Source organism: Hyperolius riggenbachi, chromosome 7, assembly GCF_040937935.1.
Source record: "Hyperolius riggenbachi isolate aHypRig1 chromosome 7, aHypRig1.pri, whole genome shotgun sequence".
NCBI lineage: Eukaryota > Metazoa > Chordata > Amphibia > Anura > Hyperoliidae > Hyperolius > Hyperolius riggenbachi.
In genome coordinates, this window is record NC_090652.1 from 270007502 (window position 1) to 270027561 (window position 20060).

The window sequence follows — 20060 nt, forward strand, 5'->3', positions numbered from 1 at the left end:
TTGACACCCCTGCTTTAAAGCAACACTAGCAAATAATGATTCAAATAAGTACATAATAATCAAAAACTCCAGGACGATTTTTGTTCCAAAGGCACACCTGACCCAACAGAAGTGCTGCAATTGTTAACAGTGTCAGGAGAAAGTCCCCTAGTGTAAGGAGTAAGTGTCTCATATATGACCTTTTAACTCTCCCTGTTGATCTTTTTTATGCGATGGATGGCTTTTCTGACCAGTAGGGAATGTCATCTCATTTTACTCTAGCATCTGCTTCAATGTATGGAATGCTAATAAAGTGGATTTTACTGATCATCTAGTTTATTATACAGTAGAATCCCTTTAAGGTTAACTCAAGGGATCAGGAAAAGTGGATTACTATATCAGAAATGGTCATACTCAAGCACATAAACCATACTATAGTACTGCACATTAATTCAGTCAATAATTGGGAGTTGGTACTTCTTTTCAATGCTACAGCAAGCACAAATAGACAGTGTGACTATGCTAGGTCAAAATGCACAGTGCTCGATATGCAGGGATATGCATGCAATAATCACACAACAGCTTGCACAGCAAGCATTGGTCTCACCAGTTAATGCAGGTACAATACTGATAGTGTGTCCATATGTCTGTGCAGCCTAGATGATACTGCAGCGCTGCAGCCATGCACAAGCAAGTCACAGATGACAGACCATTCCCTCAGTAATGAGGCAGTAGGTTATACAGAAAGCATAGGTCTCACTGGCTGGTGCTTTTGAGGTAATCCACGCAGGCCCACAGTACTGTGCAAGCAGCAAGCAGGCTACAAGTGGCTGCCAGCCTGCCCACTGACCTGACGTATGACGCATGCGCCCACCCGCTTTCCACTTTAGCCGTATAAAGAATGACGAACGGGCCAAAAAATACAAGTTTTCTAGAACAGAAGTTCTATTATAGAAGGGCTTACTATACCAGACATTACTCCCATTTACTCCTAACGAGATTATACTGTAATTATGCTCGGTTTTTAATATCCACGTTTACTTCATTGACTATCTATTTCTAATTTTACTGAATTAGTGTGAAGAACATGAATGTCTGCAGTGTGTATTCCCCATGTTCTGTGAGGCTGGTCCTGTTAGACAGACAAGGATTGCACATGATGAGTTGTATAAGAAAAAACGCATTTTAAAAACTAGACAAACAGGAATGGAAAAAGCCAACTAGGCTTCCCGAGTGTGCTGATTCTGAGCATTAGCAGCAAATGAAAGCACTTACACTGAGCAGAACACACACAACATCAGAAAGGCGAGTTGGAGGAGATGTTCAGGTAAAGCCGTGCCCTAGGCGTTCAGTGATTATTTTACTAATACATCTTAGCATGCGAACCTCCGCTTGCTGTCAAACCGTCTCGCTGTCTGCCAAGCACATTAATGGGAATGAAAGAAGCAGAGGCTGGAGGGACTGGAATCAGACAGCCTTGTCAAAATCAGCCCACGTTAAAAAGAGCAGCGCCCAATGCCGTGACAGGCGTATGGCGCTGGGGAGGGCTAGCCTGGCATAACGCGGTGCTTCTGCCTCCTGGCTATGTGCTGACACAGTGTCCTGTGTCATGTGACTTGCCCCGGCACTCACCTGACTGCAGCATGGGAGACATCTGCTGATTAGTGGTCGATAAAGACGGATGGGACTTGAAACGCTCACGCTCTAACGTGGAGACCGGTGTGATGAAATGAGACTGATTCCAGCCATCCTGTATGTGGGGGAGAAAATAAGGCATTATTGGATCAGAGAATCAGATCCTGTTGCAAGTTATACAGTCATCCATTTCACTGGCTACCTGGATTTTTGCTGTAATCCACAAGATCAGACACATTTTTCATATTTGCAGTCCATAAAAGCCCATGTTAAAGCCCCTGTCATGACTCCGTGTATTAGCCTAACATCCCCACCACCTCCCTATAGCCGTATAAGATTGAATCTGGGCCCAACTATTCATGGAGTAAATTCTGCCCGCTGATTACTTCCTCACTAAACTGCTCCCATTCACCAGCTGTCACTATAATGGTACATACTAATCCTGACATCAGAATCATATGACTACAAACAGTGACACTGGGCCAATGGCAATAGCTGAGGGAGGGGCTAGCCCAATTTAGGACTTAGGGCTGTCTTTCACTCCACAACCAGTTGGACAAAGGTTCGCTTTAAAGGGAACCTGAGGCCACAGAGATATGAAAGCTGCCATATTTATTTCATTTTAAACAATACCAGTTGCCTGGCTGTCCTGCTAATCCTCCGCTTTTAATACTTTTAGCCAAAACCCCTGAACAAGCATGTAGCAGATGAGGTGTTTTTGACATTGTCAGATCTGACAAGATTAGCTGCATGCTTGTTTCTAGTGTTAGTCAAACACTACTGCAGCCAAATAGACCAGCAAGGCTGCCAGGCAACTGGTATTGTTTAAAAGGAAATAGGTAAATATGGCTGCCCTTTAGGCCCTGTTTTCAATTTCTAGTGCATTCTACATATCGTTTTCCATGCGTGAAAGTTATCTGTAAAAAAAACAATATGCTGCCTTTTTTTCGCATTAAAATTCTTGTATTCGATGAAAAGCAACCTGTCAAATAACATGGCCAGTCAGATCTAACGCTGACAACTGCATGCAGAAGAACTGAGCCTTGAGTGTTTACAAATGGCTTTTCATGCAAAATCTAAAGTAAAACACCTCTTAACCAATTTATACTCCGCAACCTCCTTCAGTCTAATAACTTCCCCCATCTCCTAGTCAGTCTAAAGCTATACCTTCATACTAGAGTCAGCACGGAGGCACGACTCCAACCCAAAAGAAACCACTTGTTAATTACACCATCATGTCCATATCCCTAAAGTGGGAGTGTTTTAGACAGACCGGGAAATGAGCCGGCAGTGTAGTGTGCTGATGAGATCTATGAATTGGTACAGTTGGTACTTTCCTTTTTATTTTGCAATAACAGTTTGTTCCACTCAAATTGTTTTATGCACAATTAATTTAAAACAATCCATATTAGACAACTGCGTCTGGATTGGGGCTTTAAACTTTGGAAGGCAGTGTTCTCCAGATTGCTCGGGCTGCTGTAATAACTCACAAGAACTTTCTTTGAACAAGAGCTCAAACACCAGCGAAAGAAAAAAAAAAGAAAATTATTCTTCTAAAGTAGAAGCAATTTCATTTACTGACCCATTATACATCAAAAGGCCGCTCATTATTAAAATCTCTTGTCCAGATGCAAATGTTTTTCTATTCCTGTGCAAACACTCAGTGCCTGGACTCGCTTTCTCTGTAAAAATGGACATGCAGAACAATCCGTGTAGGAGCCACTTAATTAGCTGATAAAAACATCAGACATAAATCTGGGGCTTGTACACAGGGCCATTTGCAGATGGCAGCCAGGCAAATGTCTAGGTGTGAAAGTCCCATTTATTATAACTGCTTAGGAGTAGCATTTGGCTGCATGAACATTTTGCAATCCCATCCTCCCCCCAATTTATTTTTTTTCATTGCATTTTATCACCATTTAGCTTAAGCCTGGTACACACCTTCAATTTTGATTGGCCAATTATACCACCTCTATGTATGAACAAATCATAGGTAAGCAATCATACTACATGACGGTGGTAAAATTGGTCAGTGATTGGCCAATCTAAATTGAAGACATGTACGGGGCTTTACAATGGAAGCGCCTGCCTGTAGACATTTGTATGAATGTCAGTGAAATAAACAGCACATCACTATCATGGCTAGGCCCTGGTGTTTCACAGTGTCAGCCAGCATTAGCAAGGTACAACAAAATGCTCCTTTACAAGTCATGAAACTGCTGGTCATGATGTGATTAGCATGTGCTACAAACACCAGCGTGGAGACGCCAATAATATATCAGGTCAGAAGAAATCTGCCACCACTGCTCTGCAGCTCGGACTTCCATAGTGAATGACTGCAATCTTCTAATCTGCTTGACTGATGACATCACCACAGTCATCTTGACAAGTCTACAGTTAACACGGATATTAGTATGAATGGTGAAAGGATCACCATACCAGCCATTGTGGGAGATCTGGGGCTACTAGCCATGGGAGTGCCCAATGGGCATGGCTGGTAGCTATACAGGGCTCTGCGGCAGGGCAGGGCCGGGCAGAGGCGAGAGAGGCTCCAGCCTCAGGGCGCAGTGTGGGAGGGGGTGCACAAATCACTCAGCTATCATTCCCCTGTTGTGTTTGAAGCAGAGAGAAATAAGAAAAGGGGATACATGGGTGTGACTGCAAGCCAGATAACTAGAGATTAAGATGTTGGCGGGGGTTGGGCTGCCTCTTAGGCCACATACAGACATCAGACCATAGTCTTTGGAAAATGAAAGATCACAGACCTCTTACCACCCTTCCTGTAGTATAAGAGCCATACTCTACACAGTCTTTTCTATGGAGCTGAACTCCACATCAGAAAAAAATCTTTGCAAGATGCTGCACACACAGATGCTGTACAGACACAAAAGATCAGTATCTGCAAAAGATCTGTTCCTGCCAAAAATCCATTCATGCAAATTGCAATGATAGTCTATGAGATCTGCAGATCATCATACACATGATTTAACTGACATTCATCTGCAGATCTGAAAATCCATCCTGGTGGATCTGATCTGCAGATGAATGTCAGTTAAATCATGTGTGTATGATGATCTGCAGATCTCATAGACTATCATTGCAATTTGCATGAATGGATTTTTGGCAGGAACAGATATTTTGCAGATACTGATCTTTTGTGTCTGTACAGCATCTGTGTGTGCAGCATCTTGCAAAGATTTTTTCCTGATGTGGAGTTCAGCTCCATAGAAAAGACTGTGTAGAGTATGGCTCTTATACTACATGAAGGGTGGTAAGATTGGTCTGTGATCTTTCATTTTCTAAAGACTATGGTCTGATGTGTGTATGTGGCCTAAGTCTAATAGCTATCAGTGTGTGTGTGTGTGACAGCTGGGGTGGGAGGGATGGAGGGGCACACTTTGGTGTTTCAGCCTTGGGTTCTGGAGGACCTTGTGCCAGCTTTGGTCTGCGGCAGGCTTAGTTGAGACCTGTGGCGGGCCGCCTGAGTAGTGGCAGCCAAACATTTGAGATGCAATTCACCTCTCCAGCCTCCACCAATGATCTACAGTCTCCAGGTGTCCCCATCTCCATGACTACATAGCCCTCCTTTCTCATCATGTTACGTGACAAGAGAAGGTGCTCTAATCATAGAGAAGGTAGCTCTTCAGTGATGCCTGGCTACCTATACTGGAGGGTCCTTCTGTGTACCTTGGGGGGGGGGGGGGGGGGCTTATAACTATTTTTTTTTTAAGATCAAAATGTAGCTATGGGGTCCCATGATTCCTAGCTACACTCCTGATTATTATCTGGCATAACTTACAGTAATTGTCTTAAAGAGAACCCGAGGTGGGTTTGAAGAATATTATCTGCATACAGAGGCTGGATCTGCCTATACAGCCCAGCCTCTGTTGCTATCCCAAACCCCCCTAAGGTCCCCCTGCACTCTGCAATCCCTCATAAATCACAGCCACGCTGCTGACAAACAGCTTGTCAGAGCTGGCTGTGTTTATCTCTATAGTGTTAGTCTGCTGCTCTCCCCGCCTCCTGCAGAACTCCAGTTCCCGCCTGCATCCCTTCCCTCCCTGCTGATTGGAGGGAAGGGACGGGGGCAGGGACCGGAGCTATGCAGGAGGCGGGGGAGCAGCTGAGACTGACACTACAGATGTAAACACAGCCTCACAGCACGGCTGTAATTTATGGGGGATTCCAGAGTGCAGGGGGACCTTAGTGGGGTTTGGGATAGCAACAGAGGCTGGGCTGTATAGGCAGATCCAGCCTCTGTATGCAGATAACATTCTTTAAAAACACCTCGAGTTCTCTTTAAAACAATGGAAGAACTCATACACAGCCTTCTACCACAGCTACTGAAAAATGTGATTTTTGCCTTGAGTTACATTTTCATACAGGAAGGCCTTGCCACAATTTTTCCTCCTTTCTCCTTCCCATTCCCACCTTTTACCTCGCCCCTTAAAGTGAACTGGGCAGCATAATTACTATTTTTTTTTAAAAGAACCTTCCCCTATAAGTGTTGGGGTGATGGTTGGCTTGGCTGATCACAGCATGTACTGCAGTGGGTGTGAGCGGCTGCCAAACCCCATAAAATAAAACTGTGGCATTTGCAGAGGCGATAGCGACCACCATACAGACAAAAGGTTACAGGACCAGCCTCCCGTAGGTAATAATTTCCACTCACCCCAACGGCACTGTATTATGAACCTCCCTTTTGAAATGTGCTGCTCAGTTTGCTTTAAGAAGGAGCAAAGAGGTATGTAGATTAAGCATGAACATCATAGCTCTGTGCTTACCTCAGGCAGCTTTACCTCGGCTGAGGTGTCTTTTAAAATAACTATTGTCGAGCCTTGTTTTTACTATTGACAGTAGAGCTGTGCTGGAGATAGGCTTTTACTTATCACACTATACAGAAATGGGGCATTTTCTGTCACAAGCTTTTGTAAAACCTCTGTGTCTTGAGTAAGAACAAATACGACATTTTTGAAGGCCCAAACAATGATTTGGCCATCAGTTTTATGTGTCCAGGCCTCCCACTTGTCTCCTGCACCCATCACAACACATCACAACACAGGCGACAAGCAATCTGCCACAGCAGACTGTCTGATTGCTTTGCCCCTGGTGCACTGTGGGGAGCTTCCTGTTTCCTCTCACCATAGTGCGGTACACACAGCTCAGCCATGCCCAGCATCTATAAACTGTCACCGCTGATGGCACAGCGTCAGCTAAAGCCTTCAACAACAATCATCTGGGCTGGAAAATTCAATTGTCTGTGCAGAGCAGCAGACTTAATGGCTCAGGCTGTTGAAGGGATAACACCACTAAGTTGTGAAACACACTGTTTGACAATTATGATAGCAAATTTTAAAATCTAAAATACATACATACTAAAATGTAGATTTCTCCCAGTGTAAAATGGACTTTAAATTACCTTTTTCCCCCAAAGTTGCAAGTATTGAAAATCTAAAAGATCTGAAAGGTCTGGGGGATAATAATTTATACTTTAAACTTTATTTATAAAAGCACTTACTAAAGAGCAATTGTTCAGTCCAACTGCCAAAACAGTGTGCAAGTGAGTAGGGAGGCCGGCTGGCATCTTTGTATATATCCTTTCCATTGAGCGCTTTTGTAAAGAATTGAGTTTGGTTCCCATTTGCGACGGATCCATTCGGCACAGAGCGGGAAGTTCTGGGGCTGCTCTGCTTCACCATTGCGTCCACGTCCGGATGCGTCGCACCATAGGTGGCTATGGGCAACGCATCTGCTCCTCCAGAAAAATGTAGCTGACCGGGACGAGCGAGGCTCGTCACAGGATTGTTATGATTCTGGAGCTGGATGACTACTACGCAGCTGCGCACAGTCGACAAGCTTGTTGGTGGATTTTCAGGGGCTGCCAGAGCAGGAAAAGGGGTACTGAGGAGGATGGGGGGGAGCCCCATTAGGATTCAGAGGCTTCCCGCTCCCAAGGTAAGTACAGGCGTTCTTTAACATTAGGATCTGCTTCCTGCGCTAAGCTTGTAAAAAATTACCAAACGGATAGGTTTTTGTAACAAGTGGGAACTGAGCCTTAAGTTAATACTGCGAATACCCCATGGGGAGATAGACTGGTCCAAAACCTGTCAGATCTGTCAGCTTTTTACTACTTAATGTAACAGACAGCAACATAGGACAAAAAGTAATTTATAGTGCATTTTAAAGAGACACTGAAGAGAAAAATAAAACATGATATAATGATTTGTATGTGTAGTACAGCTAAGAAACAAAACATTAGGAGCAGAGGCATAAGTCTAATATTGTTTCCAGTACAGGAAGAGTTAAGAAACTCCAGTTATCTATGCAAAAGAGCCATTGAGCTCCTCGCCTTTCAAAGTTGCAGAGAGCTCTGTCTTCTGAAGCTTGTTATCTCAACCGTCAGTCACTGTATTTTATTTTCTTCTTCAGAGGACAGTTCAAAAGTTCACAGGCCTGCTCTGTAAAATCATTTAGAATGCTGAGTAGTGTGTAAACTGCAAATATTAGAGAATGAAGCAATGTTATAAAAACACCATATAACTGAAAATAAAAATACTGGCATGAGAATATTTTCTTTGCTACTAATCTTCCAGTAATTATCCATACTACACAACCAATTCATTATATCATAATTTTGTTTTACTTTCAGTGCCTCTTTAAATGTAATGTCAATTTTAAATTATTTTACTTTTTTTCACGAGCCGTTACTGGATTGTGCATTGAACCGGAAAAACTTTTATAATTTATGAGTTTTTTTAAAAACGTGTCCTTCGCAATGTACAGCATACTCTCTCTGGCCACCTGGCCAACTAATGCAGTTAATCAACAGAGAAACAGGCTATTTGTATTACACCTCCAAGGACAATGCTATTACTAATATAGCCAGGGATGTGTGTTTGTTTAGTACACACTGCAGTTCATACACTGAGGAAACCTGCTACTTGGCTACATCTCCAGCTCTGCCAGTGCAGGAACCTACAGCTGTGCCTTTTCCTGGTACAGCAATCAGCCTATCACAGCATACTGCTATCTGGCTCAGTGAAGTCACTAATCCTCAGCACCTTAGTTCCGGCTAACTGGCATGAATACTGGCTTCACTGGAGCAATGACTGCCTGCACTGGGCTCTGCAGCCTACAATTCAGCTGCTAAACCGTACTAACTGCGGTGCAAAAGCGTTGTTTCAGGTTACAGTCTGATTCTGCACAGAGACCCCTTATCCTCTGAAGAAGAAGCCATACTGTAGCCAATCATAAGGTGGCGGGTGTGTGACATCTCAGGATAAGTAGCTTCAAACAATGCCGGCATTCTCAGTACCTTATAACACCTGTAGCAGCATAAAGGACATGTCTGTTTCAGTACATCTTTGAGTCCCTTTATTAAGGAAAAAGGGGTAAGGAAATATCCAAGGGACAGCAGTCCCCAAGCAATGGACATTCCCTCTGGTGGCAGCTGGCGGTTCTGCTGTTTCCATAGTAAACGGCACAGTTTTCCAGAAACAAATTTTACTTTCATGCAGCTACAATAAAGGTGTTTAAACACACTGAAAGTACAGGCATTGTTTGAGGATAGTGACCCTGACTCATCCTCTGCAGTACAGCCTGCTCCAGAGAACAACCAATAGCTGTAATGGATTTCTTAAAGGACCACTATTGCAAAAAATTGTAAAATATAACATACACATTTATATGTAGTACATTTCTCCTAAAGCAAAATACAGTATAAATTTCCTCTCTCCTAGGTTGCTGTCACTTACAGTAGGTGGTAAAAAAAAAAAAAAAAGACTAATCTAACAAGTTTTGGACTAGTCCATCTCCTCATGGGGGATTTTCAGTATTTTCCTTCATTCTTTTTAAAAACATTTTCTGGAAAGGATTTATACAAAGATGTCAGCCAGCCTCCCCACTCACTTGCACACTATTTTGGCTGCCTTCTATTCAGGAAATTGCGAGTGACTGCAATGTAGGAAAAAAAATCAATTTATAGTGCATTTCACTCCAGGCTAATTGTACTTTTCATACAAATGCATATTTTTCTCGAAAGAGGTCCTTTAAGAAAAATGCTATTTTATTCCCCTGAGGCAGAGGGCAGTCTCCTACTTCTACCCTTTTGACAATCTGTACATCTAACTTGACAGCTTATTGAGGATGTCTGTACAGCAAACACTGAACACATTATGGCCCAAAACCATCACAAATGACTGCTAGAGCCAAGACAGCGCAAAGCCACGTGCTGTAAATTGAATTACGGCTATAGTGGTGCTCAGACAGTAATTTGGGCGCTGCCAAAAGGCGTTGCCCAAATTTCAATATAAAGCGTAATTCGGCTGCCAGCAATATCTGGCAGCCAAATTATGTCTTTCCCTCTGAGTCTATGGCGGCCTGGAGGGGGAGGAAAAGTAATTAACGCCGCCCGGACTTTTGTAGGAGCAGGGTGAGCTGTTATTCTGCTTCACCCTGTGCCCAAATTTCCAGGCACGTATGCCGATATAGGCAACAGGTCTGTCCAGTATTTATACAACATAACAGGAACTATCTTAGACAGAGGTGTAAAAATTGCTGGAAATCTGTAGCCTGTCCCTGCGCTGTTCTGAGTTTGCAGCCACGTTTGTGAGCAGAGTAACTGCAGGTCACGTACTGCTCTGTCATCTCAGGTCCTCTTCATTCCCCCTAATGCTCAGCTTCTCCTATAGTATGCAGCCATTGTTTGTAACTCACACAAAGAGACATTGTAACAGGAGAGCAATAGCAGCATTCATATGACTTAACAATTCCTCTCAAGTCAAGAGCCAGCTTATATCACCTGTTCACATGACAATGCCTCTCTCAGAGACATTACACAAGTGCAGAGCGGTAACACAATGCAGAAGTACCTTCTTGTAAATGCTGCGGAGGTCTCGATATTGCCATAACGTGTTTAACACCTGGGCTGCAGCCTTAACCACTTTCAATGAAGATCTATACAAACCAGAAAATAAGAAAAGAGTTATGAACAGTTTTCTGTATTTTTCTGCCAAACCTTAAAGGGATACTGTAGGGGGGTCGGGGGAAAATGAGTTGAACTTACCCGGTGCTTCTAATGGTCCCCCGCAGACATCCTGTGCCCACACAGCCACTCACCGATGCTCCGGCCCCGCCTCCGGTTCACTTCTGGAATTTCAGACTTTAAAGGAATACTGTAGGGAGTCGGGGGAAAATGAGTTGAACTTACCCGGGGCTTGGTCCCCCGCAGACATCCTGTACCCGCGCAGCCGCTCGCCGATGCTCCGGCCCCGCCTCCGGTTTACTTCTGGAATTTCAGACTTTAAGGTCTGAAAACCACTGCGCCTGCGTTGCCGTGTCCTCGCTCCCGCTGATGTCACCAGGAGCGTACTGTGCAGGCCCAGTATGGTCTGTGTCTGCGCAGTACGCTCCTGGTGACATCAGCGGGATCGAGGACACAGCAACGCAGGCGCAGTGGTTTTCAGACTTTAAAGTCTGAAATTCCAGAAGTGAATCGGAGGAGGGGCCGGAGCATCGGTGAGTGGCTGCGCGGGCGCAGGATGCTGCGGGGGACCATTAGAAGCCCCGGGTAAGTTCAGCTCATTTTCCCCCGACCCCCTACAGTATCCCTTTAAAGAATTATTTAAAAAAAAAAAAAAGCTTCAGATCAGTGAGGCTATGGGGTAGTGGGAGGATTGTCATGTGTATATACCAGCATAATGTGGCTATAATGAGGTGTACGTACACTATGAAGCCACAGTACACACAACGCCACAAATACATCTCACTAATTGGCTCACAGATTTGAAGCCCATGTGTTTTTCTTTTTTTTACTTCTTAAGGTGGCCATACAGCATAAACATTTTATTTTTTCTCCAACCCCCCCCCCCCCTTAAGTGGGATTTATACACCCAAAACTAAAATTTCAATAACTACTCTTAAGGGGACACTTAAGTCAAACAGAAAAAATGAGTTTTACTCACCTGGGGCTTCCAATAGCCCCCTGCAGCTGTCCGGTGCCCTCGCAGTCTCCCTCCGATCCTCCTGGCCCCACCGGCAGCCACTTCCTGTTTCGGTGACAGTAGCTGACAGGCTGAGGACGCGAGTGATTCTTCGCGTTCCCAGACACATTAGCACCCTCTATGCTGCTATATGGTATATGATATATGCTATAGCAGCATAGATGGCGCTATTGTGGCCAGGAACGCGAAGAATCACTCACGTCCCCAGCCTGTCAGCTCCTGTCACCAAAACAGGAAGTGGCTGCCGGCGGGGCCAGGAGGATCGGAGGGAGACGGCGAGGGCACCGGACAGCTGCAGGGGGCTATTGGAAGCTTCAGGTGAGTAAAACTCATTTTTTTTTGACTGAAGTGTCCCTTTAAGGTGGCCATACATCAGGCGACTTGGCGGCCGATCGACCATCCAATTCGATTATAATCGAATTGGATGAAAATCAATGCTGCCAAGTACATGACCGACCGTCAATGTGACCAATTTCGGGGTGAAAATTGGTTGCATTCTCTCGATCGGGTGCGTGGCAGTAACGGCCTGCAAAAACCACCGACGCTGTCCCCCTGCGTGGCCTCCGCTTGTTCCTCCGCTGTTCCAGGTGCATTCTCCTCTCCATACACGCACGCCCCACATGGTTTCCTGGTAAGGGCGCACGTGAGATGTCACACACGCACGCCCTTACTAGGAAAGCACGTGAGGCCCGCGTGTATGCAGAGGAGGAATCCTGGAATCCAGCCGGGGACAAGCGCGGGCTGCGGAGAAGATATGTATACACTTTGTATGGGGGGACATTGACTTTAGGGGACAGTGTCAGGGCGGCAAGGTGGACGTATGCGGCGCACAAGGCCAATTCCCAAGAGATTACATGCTGAAACTGATCGGGAATCTGTCTGTGGTGTATGGGCAGCTGACAGATTCTGTTTTATCAGATTTGATAAGAAAAAGATTTGTCTCTTGGTCGAATCTGCCCATACATCGCTAGATGTGTGGCTACCATTACCGTGTTTCCCCTAAAGTAAGACATCCCCTGAGAATAAAACCTAGCAGGAATGTCAAGAATGCTTGGAATGTAAGACATCCTCCGAATTTAAGCCCTAGCTAGGCAGCAGCCCACATGACACCAGCAAGTCACGCTCAATACAAAGCCTGGATACAGGAGAGCAGCAGTATAATGTGAGTTCTACACAGTCCTATACTGTATATGTGTCAGGCAATTTGTGTTTTTGTTAGAGCCAGCTCTCCTGATCTGTTTTGATAAGCATCACCAGCACTTCACCTCTTCCCAGGACACACACACACACAGCTTATCCTATCATAGCTCTGGGGAGACTGACAGTTCTCTGCCTGCAAGAAATAGACTCTTACCCACATGATCAGCAGAATCAATTTCTTGTAAGTGAGAGCCAATATCTGCAAACCACAAGCTCTGTGTATGTTGCACATGGCATACAGTATGTACATTTTGTATAGGAAAAATACCAGTGTGTTTGCCCAAAAAAAAAGACATCCTCTGAAAATAAGCCCTAGCACATCTTTTAGAGCAAAAATTAATATAGGACAGTGTCTTATTTTCGGGGAAACACGGTAGTTGCATAAAAACATTTGAAAGCATTCCCCAGAATTCCTGTGGGTAAAAATGTTTCGTTTCACTGCAGAGAGCAGTAGAAGCTTCTTTATCTCTGGGTAATCGTCACATGAAATCATTGCTGGCCTGAGAACACACTCTGCCTGCATCTTCACTCTGCCCACCTCCTTTTCTGTTGAAGTTACTTAGGAGTTGCCTGGCAGATGTGTCTATTCAGCAGAGGGACGGAGGAGGGCAGTGTGAAGGCACAGGAAGCTTTATCCGGCAATGATTAAATTTGCAGATTAACCAGAGATAAGCAAATTTTGACTGCTTTCTGCAGTGAAAGTATCTGTAAGCATTACACACAGGGAATGCTTTCAAATGTTCTTTTATGTAACTAAGAGTAGTGACTGAAATTTTAGCTTTAAGAGTATAATCTTAATCGAATATAAACTTTAAATTCAATCAGTTCTCTAGAAGGCAGAAACCAGAACGGTCATGTGACTAACAAATAAGGCATTAACAGCAGATCTGAGACTAACAATAGCTCACTACTGAGAAAAGAGATGGATGTTAACAGAGGTTTTTATGTGATGTTGAGCTTTAAGTGGGCACAGTAACAGTACTCATCGCCGTGACTTACAGAAAGGTAAAGAGATGAAATTTGGACGTAAGGGAATAAAAATAATTCAAATATGACAAGAGCAAGGCTCCTTCGTCTCCTCATCCCTGCTCTGACACCAAATGGCCAGATATCTGTAGTGAAGACAGAAAGTGAATTAATGAGGACATAAAGCAGAATGGTGTGATCAGAGCTATTCAGGAAAGCAGAGAGGGGCGGCTTCTCCTCACTGATGTAGAGTGAGAGATCTCAGAGACACCACTTATGAGAAGTAAAAGGTGAAGTGGCCGGGAGGAGGAGTCACTGATCACTGTACAGAATCTCTCTCCAGCTGCAGAGCACTCGCCTCTCTCCTTTGCCTTTGGTGATGTTCACCAGCTTCTCAATCCCTCCGGTGTCCGCCAGGGCCTTAGCATTCTCCATGTTCTTGCTGGTGACCTCATGCAATGCACAACAGATTGCTGCCACTGTGTCATCAGACAAGACGCTGGGACCATTGCCACCCGGAAGCCGGTTTACCAGATCCCGCATTGCATATTTGCCTAAGGAAAAAAAATAGCAGCATGAGACATCCTTGTTTGCTAATGGCAGAGGTAAAAAAAAAAAAAAAAATGTGAAGCAAAATTCCATATCTGAGTTTTTTCTTAACCAGTTCACCCCCAAGGGTTTTTACTCTAACGGACCAGAGCAATTTTCACTTGTCAGTGCTCCTCCCTTTTATTCCCTAATAACTTTATTACTACTTATCACAAGAAAATGATCTATACCTCGTTTTTTTCACCACCAATTAGGCTTTCTGTGGGTAGTACATTTTGCTAAGAATTTTTTTATTCTAAATGCATTTCAATGAGAAAAAAACAAAAAAATAGAAAAAAAATTATTTCTTCTCAGTTTTCAGCCATTATAGTTTTAAAATTAAACATTCTCCTGTGGATGAAACAAACACATTGTATTTGCCCAGTTGTCCCGATTATTAAACCATTTAAATTATGTCCCTATCAGAATGTATGGCGACAGTATATTATTTTGAAATATAGGTGTTATTTTTCTGTTCTGTTTTTTTTGTTCTGGCCATAATTACAAGCCCCAATGTAATAAATTAAAATTAATTTTCCCCCATAAAATATAGATTAAAAAAAGCTGAGTCCCTAAGGCAAGTATTTATTTATTTTAAGCTGAATTTTTTTTTTTACAAGTGTTTTCTTTTGGAGGGGGAGTGTTGGAAGTGGAATTTTATTAATTTTATTACTCATGTGTATGTACTTGTAAATGTATGTATTTTGTACGTGTCATATACTTTTTGGCCTCAAGATGGCGCTAGTGAACACTCGTTATAGTAAGTGTTCACTTTTTTTTTTTTTTACACTTTAATTGTTACATTTCCTGTTTTTGTGAATGGACGTAGCCGCTGTTCGCGGTCACGTCCATTCACTCCAGGCACTGCGATTGGGTAGAGGACCGTTTGGTCCTCTTCCCCAATCCCTCAGCACAGGATCCTGATGGAAACGGCGGCCGTAGCGGCGCGCACACGGCGGTAGCAGCGGCGGGAACGCGCGACTTATTATGTCATGTTGCCGTTAATAGGGTAAAGCATGACGTATTAATGCGTTAGGATGCCACTAAATGGTTAACTACTTGCTGCACAGCGTGTAGTATATCTATGCCCTGCAGGACTTCATCTAAAGTCCCAGGAGCGCAGATACTAGTCTATCGACGGTGCGCGCTCCCTCCAGCGTTCTTGCCGCCGATAGTTAGAGAGGACATCAATAAAAGGGAACGCAGTTCCCATTCATTGATCTAAGTCCCTGTGTCAATGATCGCTGGCATCAATGAGATGCCTGCAGTCATTGTAATAACGAAAGTAACACATCCACGCATTACTTCCTGTTAGCATATTAATAGTACGCACAGGAAGATAATGCGTGAGGACATCCTGTAGCCAAATAGTAAAATTACACCTACATACATTGTTTTGTAATAAAAATACATAAATAGTTACCTAAGGGACTGAACTTATTTTAATAATGTATGTCTAGATGGTATATTACTGTTATTTTTTGAATTACGGGCTTTTAATTAGTGATGCACTTTTATTTTCAAATAAAATATTGGTGCCATACATTGTACTAGGGAAATATTTTAAATAGTTGCAATAAAAGGGACAAATGGGCAAATAAAATGTATGGTTTTTAACCACAATAAAACGTTTTATTTTAAAACTACAATGGGCCGAAAATGAGAAATTATTTTTTTCTGATTATTCCCTTTCAAAATGTATTTAGAATAATTATTTGCATAATGTACCACCCAAAGAAGCCTAAGAGCCCACAGCATAACTAACCTACCCAGGTTTCCCCATCGCAGTCTCTTCCATCCTGTCAGCTCTCCCGTCCCGCCGCAGTGTCCTCTCGTAAATGCTGGCATTTTTACAGCACTGGTGCTGACCTTGAAGTAACTCCAGGATCAGCGCCATTGCTGTGAAAATGCCAGAATTTATTAGAGGACACTGTGGCGGAACGGGAGAGCTGACAGGGCGGAAAAGGCAGTGATGGGAACCCGGGGTAGGTGAGTTATGTAGAGAATTTTTTTTCAAGTAATGTATTACAATTCAAGAGTTCTGTAAGGATTTTTTTTTGCAAATAAACAGATGAAATAATCAGGAAAATCTTTGTTTATACCATGTTACAGACCTCCATCCGCTCATGTTTACGGAGACTACGGTTGAGGTCCTTTTTGTTGCCTGATGAAGCGGGTTATAGCCCATGAAACGCATTGCAAATAATTTGTGGCGTATGTTGATCAAAGAAAAACTTTTCAGTGGATCATAGACTGTCAAGTCTACTTTGGGGAGGAATGTCCATCACTACCTCCCTTCCTGAACTGTTTTTAGTTGTTTTATGCTAATCTGGTGCCTTCATTCAAATACTGTTTGATATTATGAGCCCACCCTGAGTGGAGGGGGTACCACCAATTTTCTACATGTACACGAGTAGGGTTGGGTCTAATCTCCCCACCTGCAATTATAGTGATTGCCTTAGCGGTAACCCACCTTTGTGAGTACATTATTTATATTAACTCATCCCTATTATTCCGCCATACTGGGCTATTTGGGCTGTTTTTCATGCTACTGTGCAGGCCATCTTACACTTGTGCTCTCATCCATGCGCAGTCGCACACATCTACTAGCCAAGCTATTGTTAAATAGGTTTAGAGGGTCCCAGCGCTGGACCGGCAAGCCCGAGGGGGATAGGTGAAGCATCTAGGTTATCCAGAGGCTTCCCTCTACAGAGGTTAGTAAGTTTTGCTTTTGCCTTCAAGTACACTTTAAAGATATATGAATTGATGCAGTAGGTATTTCCTTTTGCACAAACTACAACATACTTTACAAAACTTCCTATGTAAAATCTATTTAAAATAAGGTTGGTTTAAATGCATATGAAAGAAGTTTGCCTGAACTGCAAGCTTCTAGTGTTTTAAAGAGAATCAGTACTCTAAAATTCTTACAATAAAAAGCATACCATTCTATTCATTATGTTCTCCTGGGCCCCTCTGTGCTGTTTCTGCCACTCCCTGCTGCAATCCTGGCTTGTATTTTCCATTTTTAGGCAGTGTTTACAAACAAAAGACACGGCTTCTAACCAGAGTATGATAGGCTGAGAACAGCTCACTGTGTGACTCATGCAGAGCTTGGAGAGGGTGTGTAAAGCTTCTGCCTATCACAGGCAGTGCTGCACATTCCACACATTCCAGCCTAAGCCCGACAGAGCCGACAGAAGAAAGAAGATAAGATTTATTACAGAGACAGTGCAATTAGAAAATCCTTCAGTATGCCAGAGCACACTAGAACAGGAATAGGAACTTACAGGATAGAAGAAATAAGGCTCAACATTTTGTTACAGAGTCTCTTTAAAGGTATACCTCACCCCAGAAAAAGGAGTTTTCAAATGAAGCACCACAATAAAAAAAACATGGGCCCTTTGTGGCTTATTTATAAAGGTAAGAAGGCTTTTTGCCAGACGTGACATTTCCCCAAAATAATATTACTTTTCAGACCACCAGATTTTTAAAAGTGGGGCTCAGCTTCAATGATTGGTAGTTTTATATAGGATTGCAATGAAGATAATCATACTGCATTTATGATCAGTCATCATAGGCTACAGTGGAGAGCAGTGGGGTACATTTCAATGCAACACATGTGGATTACATATTCTGACTTCACTCTTAGATGGCAAAAAGGCCTGGAGGTTTTATTATCTGTAAAAGAAGCGTTACCGCAGCCACCAGCATCCTCCCTCTTCCTGTCTCCGCTACGTACCAATTAGTTCCTTGTTGCGAACGTCTAATGCCATATTTCTCAGCGCGGTGGCCACAGAAGACACCACTCTGTCGTTATCCATCCTCAGGAGCTCCACCAGGATGGGCAGCCCTTTCTCTTTCCTGACAGCCGCTCTGATGTATGCTGCAAACTACAGAGACAGAGAAAGGACAGAGATTATTTACAACGCTGGCAGGGGATTCTTCACAGGTCATGCCTGCTCCGCGCTCCAGCCAGCAGCCAGCGATGCCTGATCCATACCAATACATCACTAAACAGCAGAAAGCCAGTCGCAGCCACACTTCTGGCATGTAGAAAAGTCGGTTTCTATCATAGTGGGTGGTAAGTAAGGAAGTTAGCTGAAGGGATAATGCTCAATTACAATTTTTGAGCAGGTTAATTTTTGGATTAATGCATAATTCACATATTTAAATGTTAGGCCCAGCTCTACAAAAAGAAGGGGGTCCTAATTGGGAGTGGCCAATGACGGACTCCAGATGTGACCATCCAATCACTGACTGCCCTCTCTTAAGCAACCGGCAGATAACTGCCAGATGGATCGGGGCTCTCCACTGATGAACGATTGTTCCCGGATCCATCTGGCCAAAGCGGCATTTGTGGCGTCTGAAGCGAAAGATCATGTAAACGACCATTTACAGGATGGTGGCAAAACAGTTAAGTCAATGATTATCGGAATGATCCTCCACAACTTAATTGGACATGGCAGTCGATCAAAAATGAATGATATCCGTGGCTGGCATGCGTCATGAAACATCATTTAACAAACTTTCATTAAACAATGTTGCGTGATATCCCGGAAAAAAAATTGTTAATTGCGCAAAAAAGTTTTGAAAAAAACGCTTAGCAGCAATGGGCCTTAAGGTTGCACACCAATGGAACAATGTTTAACAAAGAATCGCCCAAGCCATAAGAAAATGTTGTAATACATTGATTATTTCACCATCAACCAACCAATCTGTACCTCCTATCCATCACAACTGACTATAAAAAAATATATATGTTAGAATTTAAGTACAATATGCTTTAATTTGTAGGCCTCAGTTACTTTAACTGAGTTTAGTTAAAAGATGTGATTTGCAGAGAGTCTCCCGTTAACCTCCCCGGCGTTCTATTGAGATCGCCAGGGAGGCTGCGGGAGGGTTTTTTTTTAATAAAAAAAAATCTATTTCATGCAGCCAACTGAAAGTTGGCTGCATGAAAGCCCACTAGAGGGCGCTCCGGAGGCGTTCTTCTGATCGCCTCCGGCAAGCATAAGTAACAAGGAAGGCTGCAATGAGCAGCCTTCCTTGTTTGGCTTTCCTCGTCGCCATGGCGACGAGCGGAGTGACGTCATGGACGTCAGCCGACGTCCTGACGTCAGCCGCCTCCGATCCAGCCCTTAGCGCTGGCCGGAACTGATTGGTCCGGCTGCGCAGGGCTCGGGCGGGTGGGGGGACCCTCTTTCGCCGCTGCTCGCGGCGGCGATCAGGCAGCACACGCGGCTGGCAAAGTGCCGGCTGCGTGTGCTGCTTTTTATTTGAGGAAAATCGGCCCAGCAGGGCCTGAGCGGCAGCCTCCGGCGGTGATGGACGAGCTGAGCTTGTCCATACCGCTCAGGAGGTTAAGGAGCATTTCTAGAAGCCCTGTGGAACAGGGTCCGGTGTCTCACCCAAGGCCAGAGTGCTTATTTGTCCACGATGTACAGATTGCCAGGCATCTTTACTGTAAACATTAAGTGTTTTCATATTTCCTAAAGGTAAACAATAGCCAGGGAGCATTTTCCCTCCTTTCTGGGTAATAAGGGAGGAAACGCCATATTTGGCTTGTCCCCTAGGAGCAGGCGCAGATAGGGTCATCCATCACATACTATTATCAGCCAATTGCATGCGATGGGTACTAGATCATCCCTGCGGGATGATGTCACATTTAACTCTTTAGAGGTTTGTATAAGA

General features: G+C 43.8%; 1 protein-coding gene across 12 annotated transcripts in view; it reads right to left on the reverse strand.

Annotated features, from left to right (window-relative positions):
* PKP4 (plakophilin 4) overlaps nucleotides 1-20060 on the reverse strand; it is a 471364-nt gene that overhangs the window by 21913 nt on the left and 429391 nt on the right. For all 12 annotated transcript variants that reach the window (XM_068245730.1, XM_068245731.1, XM_068245734.1 and 9 more), the window contains 4 exons: nucleotides 18109-18259; nucleotides 14140-14335; nucleotides 10485-10569; nucleotides 1612-1729 (listed from right to left, as the gene is read on the reverse strand). In XM_068245730.1, the coding sequence (XP_068101831.1) occupies nucleotides 1612-1729; nucleotides 10485-10569; nucleotides 14140-14335; nucleotides 18109-18259 (550 nt within the window). The remainder of the gene's footprint in view (nucleotides 1-1611; nucleotides 1730-10484; nucleotides 10570-14139; nucleotides 14336-18108; nucleotides 18260-20060) is intronic.